The sequence below is a fragment of the Odontesthes bonariensis genome, chromosome 6 (genome assembly GCF_027942865.1).
Source record: "Odontesthes bonariensis isolate fOdoBon6 chromosome 6, fOdoBon6.hap1, whole genome shotgun sequence".
Classification (NCBI taxonomy): Eukaryota; Metazoa; Chordata; class Actinopteri; order Atheriniformes; family Atherinopsidae; genus Odontesthes; species Odontesthes bonariensis.
In genome coordinates this window covers 10,156,649-10,174,896 of record NC_134511.1, presented here as the reverse complement: position 1 = coordinate 10,174,896, position 18,248 = coordinate 10,156,649, and the positions used below count along the sequence as shown (strand labels likewise).

The window sequence follows — 18,248 nt, the reverse complement described above, 5'->3', positions numbered from 1 at the left end:
CATAGCATGCAGCTCTCATCCTCTGAAGCTCACTCAACCGAGGAGGGAACTTTGCTTCTCTGACAGATGAGATGCTTCAAGGGAAATGTTCACGAGTTGGAATTTTACAAGGCTCAGAGCAGCAATGGTAGTCAGCTGAATGGGAACTTTAACGTCCGCCTAATTAAAAAAACTTCAGTGTGAGTTGTTGTTTCTCTTTTATCTCTCTGCTGTAGTAACTGTAGGATCTGCTTTGTTCGCTGTTCTCCTGTCCCACCATGTGTTCAGATAAGGAAGAGTTTCTGCTCTGTCAGCGGGGGAGGGGTGTTAAAATCAGAAAAGATCAATTGTTACATACGAGTAACAAGAAAAGAACATAAAAGATGACATAACATGTTTTTTTTTTCTCTGACTTTAAAATCATTTTTACTTTTCACCGGTGAAATATCAGATATTTTTCCGATACCTTTTCTTTTCTTTTCTGCTCGGTTGCTAATGATGCTAATTAGATGCATTACATCATCAGAAGGGTTTTATTTGGCCCTTTACACCCGTGAGGAGGATCACCTTTGGCTGCATATACTGTACAAACTATTTTTGCTACTGTTCATTTGATAAAAGAAATATAAAAAAATGATTAAAAAAACAAAGCTTTGTCCTAGGTTGGTTGAGGATACCTGTAAAAACCAAAGATTTACACGTTTTATGAAAGAGAACTTAATCTTTTAGTCCTAAAGTCTATCATATCCTGCCCCTAAATTGAAAACTGTGCAACCTCTGGCTTCAGTTGGAGGAGAAACAGGATTTTCAGTCATGGCAGAAACCTGATAACAAACTTTGATTAAGAGCTGAATTTACAGGTAGACTGTGAGACATATGGAAGGTGTGCTAGAGGAAAAATTCAACAGTATTGAATTTTACACACATATCATCACAGTCCAGCAAATCTCCTCAGAACTGGATGGACCATTTAGGATGCACATGTTAATATTGAGGTTCACATTAGCTGGTTTGTCTGAATAATTCCCGTGAGTCCATTTCTGTGTTATTTAGGGGACAGTGATCTTTGACTATTTTTGTTAGAGCAGCCAGGATATTCTGAGAGGCTGAAAACTGGCTGGAAAACAGACGAATTCAAGAATGCAGTTTTTAAGACATCAGCATTTTGAGTCCATGGTTGGTTGATTAAAATATAGTGAAGAAGAAGGAGTCCCTTTGGGATCTTGATCTCACCTTCATAAGTGCAGCTTGCATCGGGTCCTGTCTCAGGATATTTGTGCAGGGGCACTCGGAGGGTAAGAGAGAATTTTTTCTGTTTATGAGCTCTGCACCCAGGCTGTTTTTTTCGGTTCATTTTTACACACACATACAAACACACACGAAGAAAAACAAAAGAGCAAAATCCAATAGAAATTGGAAAAAATTAGGTGTCAATGTAGTTAATTATAATTATCAGATGTGTGACTTTTTGACATTTTGCCAGCAAAACAGAAACATTTCCCATTTGCTTGTTCATAACAGATATAACTTTTAGTCTCCATAAACATTAGACTTTCTTTTGATTCCTGCTCTGTAGGGAGGAGAAACTGAAACTAAAATATCAATCCCACCTTGGTAGTGTAGATCCAATACCAACTATTGATATTTGGATCAATCCATCCGCCCCAAAGCAGAGGTAGAATTACCAAAAGGTGAGAAATATTATGAAAAAAATTACAATTAAAGATTAAAGTGCTCGTTGAGATGACTGTCATATTTTTTGTTTTCTTGTTTGCTCAGATGCTTTCTTTAGTACACACAGACCCTGAATTCTGTCTCCAGGAACATGTTTCCCTGCTCAAACTGTAGGATCAGCTGAGAAAATCAGATTTCAGTTCATACTCGTCATAACCATAAACAAATCTGTCCACCGTGAATTAAAAACTGCAAGGTTTTTGAACAGGGGGGTGCCGGGGGGCAGGTTTCTTAATTAGCATTAGTAAAGAATAAAAGAATATTCTTATTTAAATGAATTACAGCTGTTTGAAGCTTTTTACTCATGTATATTCTACATTATGGTTCCGTTGCTGCATCAAAACCACGTTTAAACACACGAGGTGTGCTTAATGTCACGACTTGAGCCTGATTCCACCGCCGGAAATCATTCAAATATTGAAAAAGGCTCGAGCCAAAATGTGCTTAGTTTTCCAACATAGTGACGTCAAGACTGCTGCTGCTGCAAACGTCACTACGTCACGATTTATTACTCATCTCATCATCAGTGCTGCTCCGTCCCATGATGAGTTTTAGGGGGGGTGGGGGGGTTCTTCTTCCTCCTCTTCCTCTCCTTCCATGTGTTCGGGCTCTAGGAGAGGGCAGAGTGACGTCACGCAGGGCTGGTCTTACCGTTTATTAGCCAGGGGAGCCAAGTGCCAGGTCTGCGCGAGCCTCACACTGCAGCTCTGTCCGGCCAGCGGCGGAGGGGTGTCCTTCAAAACTTCACCAAAACTTTCTCGAAACTCAGTCAACAGAGAAACATTGACTGACTGACTTGACAAAGTGTCGCAACTCGCCTCACTCCCGTTTTTAATGAAACTTGAACTACTTTATGTCTTCTTTTTTTATTTGATTTTTTATTTTTTTTGAAAAACCAAAAAAAAAAAAAAAAACTACTGAGTCAGAGGCACAGACCTCACATCCACTTTGAAGTTTTGAATGAGCCGGGTCACGCTTGCGTAGTTTTAAAACCCCACGATTTTTCTGTTATTTTTTTTTTATTATTCTTTCTTTTCTTTTTTTTTCCACGTTGGGATAAAGCTCCTCTTTATCATTTGAGACTCGTGATGGCTGTCCTATCACTAGCTTTACTACTTGTAGGACTTGTACTGACTTCAGCTGACAAGGTAAGTGTCTGCACCGCTTCGCCCCCATTTTTTTTTAACATTTTTAAATTTTTTTTTACTCTACAGTAAACTTGTGCGTGATTTTGTGCCTCTTAAAACGAGCCCCGTCGGTGTTTAAATGAACGCCGCTGTTCGGCGGAAAAAAGTGGAGCAAGCCAGCAGCAGCAGCAGCAGGTTTTAAAAAGCTCCACATAGCTTGCGTAAAAACGCACACTGCTTCCTCTGTGCTTTACATGTTGACCCTGCGTGAGTTTCGCCTGTTACATACAGCTTGTAACATACAGGCATTTTTGTGTTTTGTGTTTTACAAGCAGCCCAGCCTTCAGTAAACTGCTGTAGGGCGGTGCAGCCTCTACTGCTGCTGGACATCTCTGACTCTCACATTATCATTTCCTTCTGGCCTGCCCGCATTTAACCAGCTTTTCTCTCTCTCTCTCTCTCTCTCTCTTACAGGCTGGTGAAGTAGACAGAGAGGGTAAGTCTTGCTTAATTCGTGCTCATCTTGTTAATAATAAGGTCCTAGATGTGTGAAGGCATATAGAGGGCTTCTCCTCCAGCCACTGACAGAATTCATGAGGACAACTTGGTGCGCTGAGATCAAAGTGGGAGGGGAGTTTGTGTGTGAGAGTTCTGTAATATACTCCCCTCCCCTACCACCCTCACACACTCCAGAGCCCTCCAGCACACTCACACACACGCACACACACACACACACACACACACACACACTTATACTACAACTGCTTCAAGGGCTTTGTTATACAGGAAAGAGAATTCCACCTCTAAATCCCGCACATCTGTTATCCATTCTGAGGTTAAGAAACAAGTGAGCTGCTGCAGTGTCCACGTAGGATCCTTTTACGCTCGCAGTTATCTTCCGAACGCCTCAAGGGCCCTCGCACAGCAAGCCCACAGTCGACTGCGGTTGAGCGTTTTTTTTCGGCCGGCTGTTATCGTCTGCCACCGTTGGCTCTACGTGGCTGTTGTAAAGCAGCTACTTGACCCATTTGATGTGGCTTCTCTTAGGTTTTCACCCTCGTCTCCACTGAAGTTGAAGCCGGTGGGCTCCACGTGAGAACCACTTGTCTGAGGATATCTCTTGAGCTTTCCTTTATTGATTCAGCAGTAAAAAAAAAAAAAGATCACCCGGAGGTCTTTTCTGCTCAAGTATCAGGAAGGCAACATAGTCTAATCCAGAAAATGCCCCCATTCTTTCATGGCTAACGAGTGACCCTTTCGTTTGTGCATGACCTTCACTCTTAAATTTCACTGGACGGTAATATGCAAAAGTCTCGAGTCGTCTCTCATTTCTATAGATTTATTGGCAGGAAAACAGGAAATAGATGCAGTGCTTTATTTAAGCTTGTAAACATAAGTGTAAATGCTGTCTGTAAGGTAAAAGTCAGGGTTTGCACAGTTCTAAAGCACCTGGAAGTCCATGTTTTGTCTGAGCTCCTTTATTCTCCAACACAGCCTGAACCCTCTCAGACGAGCTTTCTGTCCTTTCTGTAAGGAGTCTTCAGGAATAGTTCTCCAGGCTTCTTGAAGGACATCCCAAAGCTCTTCTTTGGATGTCGGCTGCCTTTTGTTCCGTTCTCTGCCAACATGATCCCACACTGCTTCAGTAATGGTGAGCTCCGGGCTCTGGGGAGGATTCATCCCTCCATCAGACCTGCTGCCACCGATTTTCAGTCCACTTCTTGTGTCCTTTGGCACAGCTCAGCCTTTTCTCCCTGTTTCCCTTCCTTAAGAACGGCTTCCTGACAGCCACCCTTCCATGGAGACTAATTCTGATGAGGCCTCAGTGAACAGTAGATGGATCAGCTGAAGGTCCAGATGCATCTCTCAGGTCCTGTTTCAGGTCTTTGCTGGTTTTTTCCCCCCTCTGAAGACGTCACTTTCAGACACTGCTCATCTGCTGTAGATCATTTTTTTCTCCTCCACTTTTCCACTTTCGGTCATCTTTTAAGAACATACTTTACACCATGTTGAGACATGCCAAGGCTTCAGCCAGTCGTTCTGGGGAATCGCCTTGTTTTATATCCGTCAAACTGCGTTATATTTCGTATTTTTCTGAGATGCCACTCAAGAAATGGGAGCAAAGGATGTTGTCTTTGGGACAGGCTGCTCACAACAAAGTACGTACAGGTCAAATCTAAAAGGCTAAATGCAAAGAAATTAGGGGTGGCTCAAGACTTTTGTACAGTAATGTATGGATATATTTTTCCTTATCCTGTCCAATAATAACTGGATTATTTTTCAAAAGTACCACAAACACAGATCAGAGAGTATAAATTCAGCCGAACGCATCGTGAAGCCTTGTGTGTGTGTGTGAGGGGGTAGCATTGACTTATTAGGAGAGATTTTATGAGTTTTATGAGAAAAGTTGATGATTTTGATTAAATGCAAATAGAAACATTCTTCACAGCAAAAGCAGAAGGACTTTCTCCTCCACGTACCCCCACAGATGCTGGGAATGGACTGAGTGGCTCTACTTGTACTGTAGGACAACTCTTTTTTTTCTCCTCTCTATTTTTGTGAACACTGGCTCTGCAAAACTAATACTCAATCTTTACTATCACAAGTAAAATTTCTTTAGTGGGCATTTCCTGAAGACACATCACTCATGGAACCAAAATTTAGGTAAAAATGGAAAATGCTGTCCGAACACAAGCGGAGAAAAATCTAAAGTCCGTGACATTAGGCCATATTGATTGTGCGGCTATCTTAGCCTGCCAGTAAAGTTCACTTTCAGGTGAATAGTGGAGTCACTCGTAGTGCAGGTGACTGAATTTTATTATTTCTCTCTGCATTGTTCTTCTTTCGAGAAAAACACGATGAAATTCAAAATTTGCGAGATGAAAATATTCAGTCTAACCTAAGTCTAAACCTAAAGTCTGCCTTGAGCTGAAGAATCCAGACCGACATTTTTTTTATCTCCAGACACATTTTCCCAGAATAAACTAAACGTCTGTAACCTTTGTGTTGTACGATTCAAATGTTCCTCTCAGGATGTACGTCATGCAGACACTGAATGGGACCAAAGCTTTAAAAAAAAAATTGGCTTTTTTTGACTTTCATTTAGACTCAAAGGGACACTGAAACTGCATTGGAAATGACATTTTTACAACTCAGATGAAGTGCTTTAGGGTCCTAAAGTTGAAGACCTTTGGAAATAATATCTGGGTGCCCTGTTCACTGAATGCATGACAACTCTCACTCTGCAGAGGGCCGTATATCTGAAAATTTTACTCACATTTTCTCTTAAGAAAATGCTTTTCTGTGAATCCCTCCTGGGGCCTATTATATAAAGCGAGTCCAACATAATATCTCTTCGTTAGTTGGCTTCGATAGGACTAAAAATCCCAATCGTGGAAGGATGAACTCAGAGTTTTCTGGTTAAAGGATCGGTATTGGCACTAGGCGACCCTCACATTTCTCACAAGAACAAAACAAAACCTCAATTCCAGAAAAGTTTGAGTGGTGTGTAAAATGGAAATTAGACACAGAATGCGTCTGGAAGTGAGGAGACCATCTGCTGGATCTTTTGGAGGAGGAATGTTGTCTTCTATAGGATTCTAGCTCAACAGTCCTGGGTCTTCTACGTTTTATTTAGCTTGTCATGATGCACCAAATGTTTTCAGTTGGTTCCGGTTGGACTCTTCTGCTGCTTCTTTCTTTGCACGATGGAGCTTTAACCTGCATTTGTGGATGGAACAGTGATCTGTGTTCACAGACGAGGACTTCTGGTAGTGTTCCTGAGGCCATGCAGTGATGATTTCCATGACAGAATTGTCTGTTTTTAAGCTCAGTGCTGCTTGAGGGCATGAAAATTAGAGACATCCAGCGATCAATAATCCGGCTATCAGTTTCTCTGCCACATTATGAAGGCACGAGCAGGCACATAATACAGTTCTGTATCCCTTCAGAATTGTGTCTTACTTAGATGCACTCTTATGGTGAATGAGCCAGTTCCAGCACATATATATATATATCAGCTTCAGCCTCAGTGATGTTGAATGGTTATGAGAGCGAAGGAGGAAGAAACTGAAAAACATGATTCAAAATGGGTGAGAAGGGTAACTTGAAAAATCTGAAGATAAGAATGCCTTCTGTGGTTTAATCAGTCTCTGTTTGAGATAAGCAGCCCTCTGCTGAGAGCCTGATATCACTCATACGGTTGCTCCACAGGGATGGAAAAAGGCTTCTGATTCCTGAGCAACTGGAGAGAGAACTCTCATAATTTCACTGATGTTTACGAGCTCTTCAAATCTATTATCACATATATATATATATATATTTGTGAATTTCTAAACTGTTTGATCAGTTTTGAAGTGCCTTAGAAAGGATCTCAAATGTAAACCACACCAGAGCATTGTAAGTGTGATCAACACGAGTGATCCTGGACACGGAGCCCCGTAAGAAGTGGTCCACAGTTGGCCTGAAAACCCCAGAGTGAAACCTTGCAAACCTTAAATCCTGCCTCAGAACACAGGCTGCTGCTTGCAGTCTCATTCTGGCCGTCTGAATTTCATGGGATTATGTTTTAGGAAAAATTCCTTTACTCTCAATTCTTATTAAGATGAGATTTATAGTTATGTTTGAAGGTGCCTTAAATCCTCCTGCTTTGAATGTCTACATGAAATAGTGCAATGTCCAGAAATGGCTCCTTTAAGTAGAATAAATATGGCTCCTGAGGTTAGACACAGGCCTCTTGAAGATTAAGGAACGAAAACTTCAGCTTCACACAAATTAACCTGTCTAATTCTTGGCTTTTTTTCAGCTCCTTAAGATTTTTCACACCAGCTTTTATGGCTGAAATACATCTCCAGGGAAACGTGTAGAATTGCATCAGTCCCACACATGTTGCACAAGCCTTTCAGGTAGCAGTTAACAAGCGGCTGCCTCTGTCATTGATGTTTCAGACGGAATAAAGTTGACATGATGTAACAGTGAGGTGTACAGCAGCGCTATTAAAAAGGCTTTAGATGTTTTTGCATATTTGAAATGGCTCCTATGCTATGCCTGCTGCTTTACCCGAGGTAGCCCATCAAAGTCATGAAGACGCCTCGGTGTTGAGCGCTTCATTTCATCACTAACATCATCTGTATGTATGCTGCGTTACACCCGCTGGTTTTCTTCAAAAGTGTGTCAGATATGCTTTTACTTTACATAACATGCCCCGAGTGTGCACGTTGTGATTTGTTAGGCACGCCATTCCGTCAGACGTGTAATTTGTGTTTCACCATTGACACCTGTTTGAATGTCCTCTGGTCAAAGCCTACAAGATAATTACAAGGTTTCAATATTCGTGGGACATTTTTTCCGACCAGAAATCTACGAATGTAGCCTGGGTGGAATTTTCCTTTTTTTAGGGAGGGTTTTAATGCCTGTTACACATCATGTGACCGCAAAATCAGCCAGGAAACGATAAGGTGAGGCTAAACGGAACGCCGTGTCGACATGATCCACCTGTACGGTGTAGCCTGTTCAGACTTTTTGAGCCGCTGTTGGATTACATGTAGCAGGCAGGAGAAGTGCAACAGCAAGGGAACAAAATAACATCTGTCCATGTGCTGTAAATGCAAATGCTCCACCTTGCATCTGTGTTGCCACATCTGAAAGAACTAGAGGGACTAATCGCAGTCAGTTGAAATGAAAGTTACCTTTTGTCATCCCTTCCATTGACAAATTAAGGGTGTCACCCTGTGCATGTAGCAACAAAAGGCAATCGTTCTGTAATGACACAACAATTCAGGAATAGCTTCTTAATGTGAATAGTGTCCATATGCTAATTAGTCATGTGCTAATTACTTGGCTAATAACTTGGCTGGGCCATTAAATTGAACAATTGTTATTGTTCTAGTATACATGCACGGGAGGGGAATTGATGCATTATTTCTTTGTTTTTTTTTTTACAAATGACATGCACTCTGTGCCTTGTGATTATTCTCTGTTATTACCAGCTTCTTCTGTTTCTTATTGGTCACAGCCAGGGATTGGAACTGTGGACCACAAACATGTAGGCCAATTTTGGTCCAGAACAAATAGAATTAAACTTCTGTGTGTGTTGGCCTGACTTTGGAAAATGGAATGATGTATGATTTCAGGCGTCCTGCTGTTTTGGGCCACACTAAACAGTTTGTTTTAGCACAAATACTTTTAAATCCTCCTATTTAAGTGACATTCTCAGCACAAAGATAAAGGTTGAGAGCCTTTAGCAGCTATAAGGTCAAATGTTGCCTTTGGAGTTGGTTGAGACCAAAAACAGGGCTCAGAGAAAATCAATATTGCACTTGCATTGGTGAGATGACCGACACGCAACTCCAGACAAATGCTCTTGATGCTCTGCAGCTGCTGATTTTTTTTTATCCCATTGAGACCAAAGGTGCCCTTCAAGAGAGGTTTTTTTTCTGAAGCACTTGACGGAATTCTCAGTATTCACTTAAACTTTTACTTCTACACCTCTGAAGTTGATAAAAACAATAGATAAAAAACATTTTATAGTTCAAACCTGGTAAATTATTGCACTGTTGAATTTTGAGCACCTCTCCACAGGTCATGAATGTTTTGATTCATAAAAAAAGAGACGATGACTGTGTTTTTATTGCAGTGTTGTTGCTGCCTTTGAGTAAAAAACGACCCTTCTGTCATTGTGCTGTTCCACAGACCAGCTGAGGAGCCGGCTGAAGGAATATGGCCTGGTCACGCCTTTCAGCACCGACTCCCACGGACACTACCTGTCTCACCTGCTCTCGGCTTCTCACAAGCAGCGGGTCAAGAGGGAGGTTTTATCCTTGGGGGAATCGGAGCAGAGCCTTTTTTTCAACATCACCGCCTTCGGGAAGGAGTTCCACCTCCGCCTGCGCCCCAACAACCGGCTGGTGGCGCCGGGTGCGATGGTGGAGTGGCACGATGAAGTCCAGGGATTTGGAAACGTCAGTGACGGCGCTACTAATTATTCCAGCGTGGGCGCCAACCAGACGGAGCCCACCAACGAGACGGAGAGGATACTGCGCCGCGAGCTGCTAAAGACAGACTGCACATTTATTGGTGACATCACAGACGTTCCCGGGGCCTCGGTTGCCATTAACAACTGTGATGGACTGGTAAGTCTTCCTCACCCATAAAGCCCCTTACTTCCACACCCTCTGAAACCCTGCCCTTTTATTACAAAAGTGCCATGACCTTATCAACTGACTCAAAGGGATTTAGATGTCTGTAACTCCTGAGTTGAGCCTTTCTTTACGTCAGCACTCAGAATTTTTATGGCACATTGTTCTAGGAGATACTCCTCAGGCAGGCAGACGGAATAGGTCCTTTGTCACGGGTGAGTGGTTATCTATGGCACACACAAACACAGATTTCCCTTCCAACCTCTTCCCAGCATAAAACACGAGTTCTTTTTGTTCTCCACAAAAGTTCTGCAGTCCTATCCTCCCTATCACCCCTCATAAAACACTTGAACGATAATTGGGGAATGACCTGGGCCCAAATCTCTTGGCGCGGGCCAGTGAAGCATCGCTGCGTTTACGGAAAGAGTCGCCCAGTCAAACCAAAATTCTTTCAGTTAAAGTTGAAATACTGCAGGGTTTAAAAAGCAGCACAAAGGATGTATTGTAACTATTCACTGGCAGATGGAGAATTTGAAGGAAAATGAGTTATTTTATCTTTTATTGTACACATAATCCCCCAGCTGGGGAGACTGAACCAGTCAATATACATATACATACATTACATATAATATATAATATTATTATAATAAATATATAATAAATATATATATATATATACATATATACATGTATATGTATATATGTACTGCTAACTACCTGTAAGTGGATGTTTCTTAGATGTAATTTATTCCACAAGGGGAAATGGGTATGTTAGTTCTTCACTGAATTTCTGTGGAGCTGTCGTAAGTTTTATTTTCCAAAGAACAGATGCATCAAAGCATCCGAAGCTGCTAATAAAAAGTCAAATGGTCGCATTGTGGCCATCACTGTGGCTGCCCTGACGGGGCTTGTTAGCAGGAATAATTCAAAGATAAATTTAGTTTCTGCAGGTATGTGTTTGTTTTTATAAAAGGAAGACAGTAACACCAGGGTTATTTTCTGAAAGCATGTCCTCCGTGATGGTTATTTAAAGGTACAGCGCTGTGCATAACTGTTGAACGACCTCTTGTTTCTTTATAGTTTTTGTCCAAGCGGCCAGATTTTCTTGTAATCTTTTGAAGTGGTAATCTTGATCCTTCGTTCTCCAGGCTCTCTGGAGATTATTCAAAGATTTTCTTTAGACACTGCTTTTCACTCATTTTCATTCAAATTTGTTTTTGTTTTAGTCACTTACCACCGAGCTATGAATCAATAGAGCATAAAAACAGCATTTAATGCAAGGTTTGAAACTCGGCAAAGAACCAATTTTACATTGTATCTTTGGGCACTATAGCAACCTGTCACTAAGACACATCATTTGTTCCTATATCTTTAGTTGGATCTATGATAGATTCTAAAAATAACACAATTAGACAGCTTAAAACTTGTAATTACTCAGCATGGTGTTCTTATAAAAAACGAGTAAGATGGACAAATGAAGGACAAAAGAAGTGTTAGGTCTAAAAAAAAAATATCTGCTGCACATGGATAGTATCTGAAAGTGATGATGAAGAAAGAGAGGGGAAAAAGACCTGAAATAGGAGCTGAGAGATGCATCTGGACCTTCAGCTGAGCCATCTACTGTTCACTGAGGCCTCATCAGAAATGGGCTCCATGGAAGGGTGGCTGTCAGGAAGCCGTTCTTAAGGAAGGGAAACAGGGAGAAAAGGCTGAGCTGTGCCAAAGGACACAAGAAGTGGACTGAAAATCAGTGGCAGCAGGTCTGATGGAGGGATGAATCCTCCCCAGAGCCCGGAGCTCAACATTACTGAAGCAGTGTGGGATCATGTTGGCAGAGAACGGAACAAAAGGCAGCCCACATCCAAAGAAGAGCTTTGGGATGTCCTTCAAGAAGCCTGGAGAACTGTTCCTGAAGACTCCTTAAAGAAATGACAGAAAGCTTGAGTGAAAGGGTTCACTGGAAAAAAAATCAAAGTCTTACCAAGTATATTTGTCTCATTTCTAGTCAAAATATCTCATTACGCTTAATATAAGACACAACTGCCTAACAAGTACTATTTCAGTAAGATATAGGGACTTGTTTGAAGACAATACATCTGGAATATCTTGTTAAATGAAAAAGTCTTGATTTGAGTCACATATCAAATGAAACAAGCTTTTTTTTTTTTTTACATTTGAAGAGGTTTTTAAGCTAATTTCAAGATCACTTTTATCTCAAAAGTCCTAAATATCACATCTTATTTCAAGAAATCTTGACAAGCCAATTTTCACTAGTTCCATTTTTGCTTATTTCAAGCAAAAACGTCTTGTATTTGTTGTTTTTTAAACTTATTTTTGGAGGGGCATTTTTTCCAGTGTTCAGGCTGTGTTGGAGAATAAAGCTGCTCAGACCAAATATAACTTTCAAGTTAACTACAATCATACATATTCTATGTATATAGATTTATATTTGTACGTTTCAATCAATTGCTGCACCTTTTTCCTGTTTTCCTGCCAATATATGAAGAACTGAGGCTTTTTTCAACAGTTCTGTTTTATACAAAGTACTAAAGGGCGGTACACATAGCAGTGTTCAACCTCTCATTATATGAAATATTTCCATTTATGTTTGCACATGTTTCAGTAAATCACTGCACCTATTCCTGTTTCCTAACAGTATGTATAAAAAAGATAAAAGGTGGGGGGCTCCAGACCTTTGCACAGTTATATCTATCTAATTGTCTCATTTCCAATAAAAGTCACCTCTGGTTACTTTACAGGGACAGTCAACAAGTTTAATTTAATTCAGTCCAATACTTTAAAATAGTATTCATACTCAATTTCTCCTGGCTTAAGAAGCTAACTGATCAAATCAACTAAGCTATGATAGAGCTTATGATAATGATGAACTGCACATGTAGATGTTTACTCAAACCTGGTTGTGTCATCAGGCTCAGGCATCAGCGGCGCACATTTAGGCTACGGCTACATGAAAACGAAACGAGGTTTTTTTTGAAAACGGGTTCGAAAATTCTTGCGACCACACGGAAACGCGCTGCTGTCCAGACAAAAACGATGAAACGATGCAGTACACACGCCACTGTGTCACACCACGCTGTGAGACAATAGAGAAGTGTTAAAATTGGCTCCCAGCGTCAACGTGTGACTGACGCAAAAACGTTTTAGCTGTAACAATGGAAACGAAACGAGGCCGTTTTCAAACTTTCCCACTCTGGAACCCGTTTTCAAAAACTATCGTTTTGGGGTAGTGGGAACGCCGGCTCCGTGTGGCCGCGACAGCGAAACAATAAGAAAAAGTATCGTTTACAGTGAAAAACGTTTTCGTGTAGCCGCAGCCTTAGAGTGAAGCTGGGGAAGAGTTGTTAGATCACCTAAAAGGGACACACATGGGTATGATGATGATGAGTCAGAGCCTCTGAGACCTTATCTGGAGTCAATAAGCTAAATATGTCCGATGGTCTGCAATTTCTTACATGTTAGTGGGTGCATGTGTGTGTCAATGTGGTTTGAGTCTCAGAGGATGGCCAGAAGGCACGACTTGAGCTTTCGGTTTATTCTCTGTGTATTTGACTTAATTACTACAAGTTGTATTAAACATAGATTCTCGCATGCAGCTGTGCAAGTGGGGGGGGGGGCTGGACAGTTATGCGGGCCAGCAAAACATCAAGCCCGGGTGTCACACTGAGGTCGTGTGAGGAGCATCATGAAAAACAAGCAGGCTGAACCAAGTTTTGATATGAAACTTCAGCCCTTTGCAACAGAATATGAACTTTCGTTTTTCATCTCACGTCGTGGGTGTTAAATACTGACATAATCTTGTGAATTTAGCGCTCGTTATAGGCAATATTCTTCTCTCCTCCTGCTCTCTCTGCATTTCTGTTTTCAGTATCCTCATTGCTACAGCTTTGATTAATTGCTGGGTTGTGCAATAAGGAATGCCTGCCTGGTTCTCAAAGGTCTGCACAGGATGAAATATAGCCCCCTATGCAAGAGTAGAGCTCTGGTTATTCCTTTAAAAACTGCAAGCACTGTGGCATTAACCTGCAGCTCTGTTGCGAAGCACTTAAATCAAATTTGTCTTCCATTATAATGGCCTCGAAACAAAAGAATCAGAGGTATAGTGTGTAGATGTAAATGAGCTTTTGAGCTTTTAAACTCTTGAGCTCATCGCTGCCCCTGGGGATCTCAGGGAGCGAAGTCAGTTCTTAAAATCACTCAGTGCATTAACTTAATTTTAAAAAATCTAACCTGAAGGAATTCATGTTCCTGTCATTTTTGTATTGTCAGGGACAGCGATGTGTGTGTGCATTCCCACCGGATCAACAGAGAGGAGCTGCAGAAAAATAAAGGAAGCAGACTGCTTATTTTTGTGGGGTTTCTCACAAAGATGAAAAGTTTTTTGCCTGTTCACAGTTGCCAGGAAACTTAGTGCCAACCTCTGTGTCGTCATTCAGCCTGTGCACATCAGCAGAGCCATAACTATGAGCTCTCCACCCATTTACAACCTTAACCTTTCTGGATGATGCCCGTCTCTGTTAAGTTTGTTGAAGCTAGTCATTTGGGCTAACTTGTTAGCATCAATCCCTAATAAACTTGTCTTTTAGTAACTTTCATCACCAGGGAGTGGACTACAAAGCAAGTTCTTTGTGCTCTCTGCTTGGACAAAGCCTTAAAGGGATAGTTCGCCTCTTTTGACATGAAGCTGTATGACATCCCATATTAGCAATATCATTTATGAACATTGACTTACCCCGTGCTGCGTCCTGTGAGCCGAGTTCCGGCCTCGTTTTGGCGTTGACGAAGGTAGTCCGGCTAGTTTGCAAGGGCACTGAAAACAAAGCGTCTTGCTTCTCAAAACAATATGCGTTCAAAGGAATAAAATTGCATCACAAAATCCTCCCTCCAGAAAAAGTCAGACCTCACATCGCTTGGCGCTATTTTTGCCTCCCTTCATATCAATGCGTCCAATGTAAAGGCCCTGTCACACTGTTGCGTATGAGAGAAGCGTACGAGTTGCGTATGAAAATTAATGATATAATTTTCATACGCACGAAAAGTCCTTGAAAATAAAAAATGACTAGCGTATAAGTAGCATATGAACTGCGCATGCCCAGCGTACGTTTTAACGCGCCTATATCAGCAGCCTTTCCACATTAATTTGCTCCATTATTGCAGTAGACGACACGCTATCAACATCTCTCGAGACATTCATCTCGATCATGCCTCCCAAGAAGCAATCGTCGTTTGCCCGGGCCCTGGGCCGAGGAAAAGGCAAAAAAACACAAGAATCATTCTCACCCAAACCTGCTGAAATGCCTGATGCACCTGCGGCTGATGAGTTACATGCTTCTGAGCGATCAAGATCCCCAACTCCTCCTCCTGACCGCTCCCGTGAATCGTCGGTTGCCTGCCACCTCCATCTCCGCCAGACGGGCGGAGATGGAGGCAGCAGACGGGCGGAGGCTATAAATACGCTAGCTGTACGGTACACCTTCATGCCAACATATGGCAATTTATGTCCAGCGTTCTCGACCTATCAGTAACGTACCAATATCGTACCTCTAGCGTATTCAGCGTATGCCTAGCGTATGCTTAGCGTATTAACCATATGCACAAAAGTTTTGAGCATGTTCAAAAATTTATTTCTGCCTCAGCGTATGCCAACGTATGCCAGCGTGCTTGAAACGTATACAACCTATGCCTAACGTTCCCCTGGCGTATGTCAGCGTATACCAGCGTATGAGTGATAATTTTCATACGCAACTCATATGCTTCTCTCATACGCAACAGTGTGACAGGGCCATAAACTGTGTAGACCGAAGAGCAGACCGAGCAGTCCCCTGCTTCCGAGCAGTAAACACCGTAACAGGTGCGGCTAGCGGCAGGTGGCTGTACGCACTGATATGAAGGCAGAGAGAAATAGCGCCAAGCGATGTGAGGTCTGACTTTTTCTGGAGGGAGGATTTTGTAATGCAAAATATTTATTTACATTTATTTATTGACATTTAGCCCCGGAGCAAATTCCATTTGCGGCCGCTAGGGGCGTCTAGATTTCTAGGCTACTAAGGAAGGTGTTCAGCATCAGTTACCATGGTGATATGGACAGGTTAGGAGAGCCATCTCTGTGGAACTGAAAACTCAGACTTTAAGCATGACATAGCTCGCTAAGTTGTGAATCTTAACTTTGTATAGCGCATCTGTCTGTTCAGCAGCTGATCAGCATTTTTATCAATATTTACAAAACCTCAAACTGTATGTTTTTACCTGGTACAGTATGCGGCCACATGGTATGTGCTTATGCGATGACAAAACATCTCTGCTCTCTTTCTGGGAAGATGAGATATTTCATCAGATAATAATAATAATAATAAATAATAATACCACTGGATTATCAAGCACATTTAGTAGAAAATAGAAAATGACCTTTAAATCGGCCCTCTGCACTGCAGAATTGAACCATTTCCTTTTAACTTGTGTCTGAGGAAGCAGTTCATCACTTGGAGATTCACTCTCTCATTCTTCTGAGACACTTGGAGTTGGAAGCTTGTGGGAGATTCGGGCCTGAGAGAGGCCAGACAGGACGTGAGAGTGCTGCTGTGTAAATACTGTTGTGGCAGGATATCAATAGAAAGACACCAACAGCTACTTTTCAGCCTGTGTGCTCTGCGTAGGCAGATTCTAAAACTCTGCAGCATGATGTCACTCCTATCAGTGGATAGTTTGCTTTTTTTCAAAAATAGTTTTTCTTGCAAACTGAGCACTTCGACAAAATGCATTCCAACCAAAACCGGAGTTTTAGAAATGCATGTAAACATGCTAGTCGTGTATGAAACCAGACTTTACTAGACACACCCAGATAACGCAGTTGGGGCTTGAATCCCTCCTGCATGTATATCCACTCTGCAAATGCTCCCAAGTTGCATCTTTTTCTAAATACAGCTGAATTCCAATGAAGCGGCTGTCATTCACAGCCTTTGATTTTTTTTATTTTATTTTAATTTTTATTTTAGACTATTAAACATGTCAGAAATCGGGACTGAAAGTCAGCCCAGCGGTCGCTTAAAGCATTTCCAGACTGTCAGTCTGCTCAGATGAAATGACAAAACCACCATTCTGGCAACTTAAAGACATCAGAACAAATAATTCAGCTATGCTCATATGCACCATGCTGTCCCACAGAGAAAGTTGGACGCTGCAAAATGTCTAAAAAGGTTTTTGGTCACTGGATCCTGCTCCCGTGCATGTAACACTTTTACAGCGACGTCGGCCCAGTTAAATGGCCAAGTCGAGCTGTAACCGTAGCTCAACTCTACTGTCCACGCCGAGCTTATCCAAATCTTATTTTTCTTTCGGGTAACATCCCCAGAGGGATTTAATCATCTAGGTTACCTATTATTAAAGTGTTGGAAAATCCATATTAATCTCAACAACAAATGGCTTCGGACCAATTTAAATTCAAATATATTAAATCAAATTGATATTAGAAATAATGGTAAGCTAGTCACTCTACAGAGGAGGCTTGAATATCATATTGAGCCTGACAATCGATTCAAATCAACTGGAAAACATTTGCACATAAGATATCTGCAAAAATGCAATACTGTGCATCCTTGATGGTCAGTTAACACTGTTTGTTCGGGGAAGGATTCGCTTATCTCACCATAAGAGGACCAAGCAGGACCCAAACGGATTTGCAGTTGAAATCCTAGATCAAGTAAAGATGGGGAAAAGTTAGTCAGCTGGTCTCCTCATTTCCCCAAAACTTTGTATCGTTAAAAGAAGCGGTGCTGAACACGCCCCCCCCTTCCAAGCATGTTGGATGAATGCTGCTGGTGTAGAATTGAGGATGATGCTAACTGCAAAATAAGAGATGAAGCACGAAGATTCAAATCTAACAAACACTTGCTATGGATGGTTTGAAGTGGACGAACTTCTTTTTTTTTCTTGCTAAATGTATGCTGACATAGAATGAGATAATTACGTCACCTTAAGCTCCATCTGGTGTGAATCTTTGCCTTTCGGTGCATGATGAGCAGCTTGTTGACACGTTTCCTTCGGATTTTTCTTGTGAATCTGTTACACGAGGCATGTACTGAACTGTCATCACGTCCAAAGCCTCATTTAATGTCATTAGTGTCCTGTCAATCAGTTCAAACTATAAGGACTGGAACTAAAAAAAAAATACACTATACACTCTTGATGTCAGTTTGTTTTAATGCACAAACTCAACATCTTTCCTCCATATTGTTTGCAGCCGAAACGCAAAACATGC

General features: G+C 41.6%; 1 protein-coding gene across 1 annotated transcript in view; it reads left to right on the top strand.

Annotated features, from left to right (window-relative positions):
• The first annotated feature begins 2,472 nt into the window (after positions 1 to 2,472).
• Positions 2,473 to 18,248, top strand: part of adamts3 (ADAM metallopeptidase with thrombospondin type 1 motif, 3) — a 173,292-nt gene continuing 157,516 nt past the window's right edge. The window contains exons 1-3 of the mRNA XM_075467289.1: positions 2,473 to 2,861; positions 3,315 to 3,336; positions 9,531 to 9,970. Coding sequence (XP_075323404.1) covers positions 2,802 to 2,861; positions 3,315 to 3,336; positions 9,531 to 9,970 — 522 coding nt within the window. The 5' untranslated portion in view covers positions 2,473 to 2,801. The remainder of the gene's footprint in view (positions 2,862 to 3,314; positions 3,337 to 9,530; positions 9,971 to 18,248) is intronic.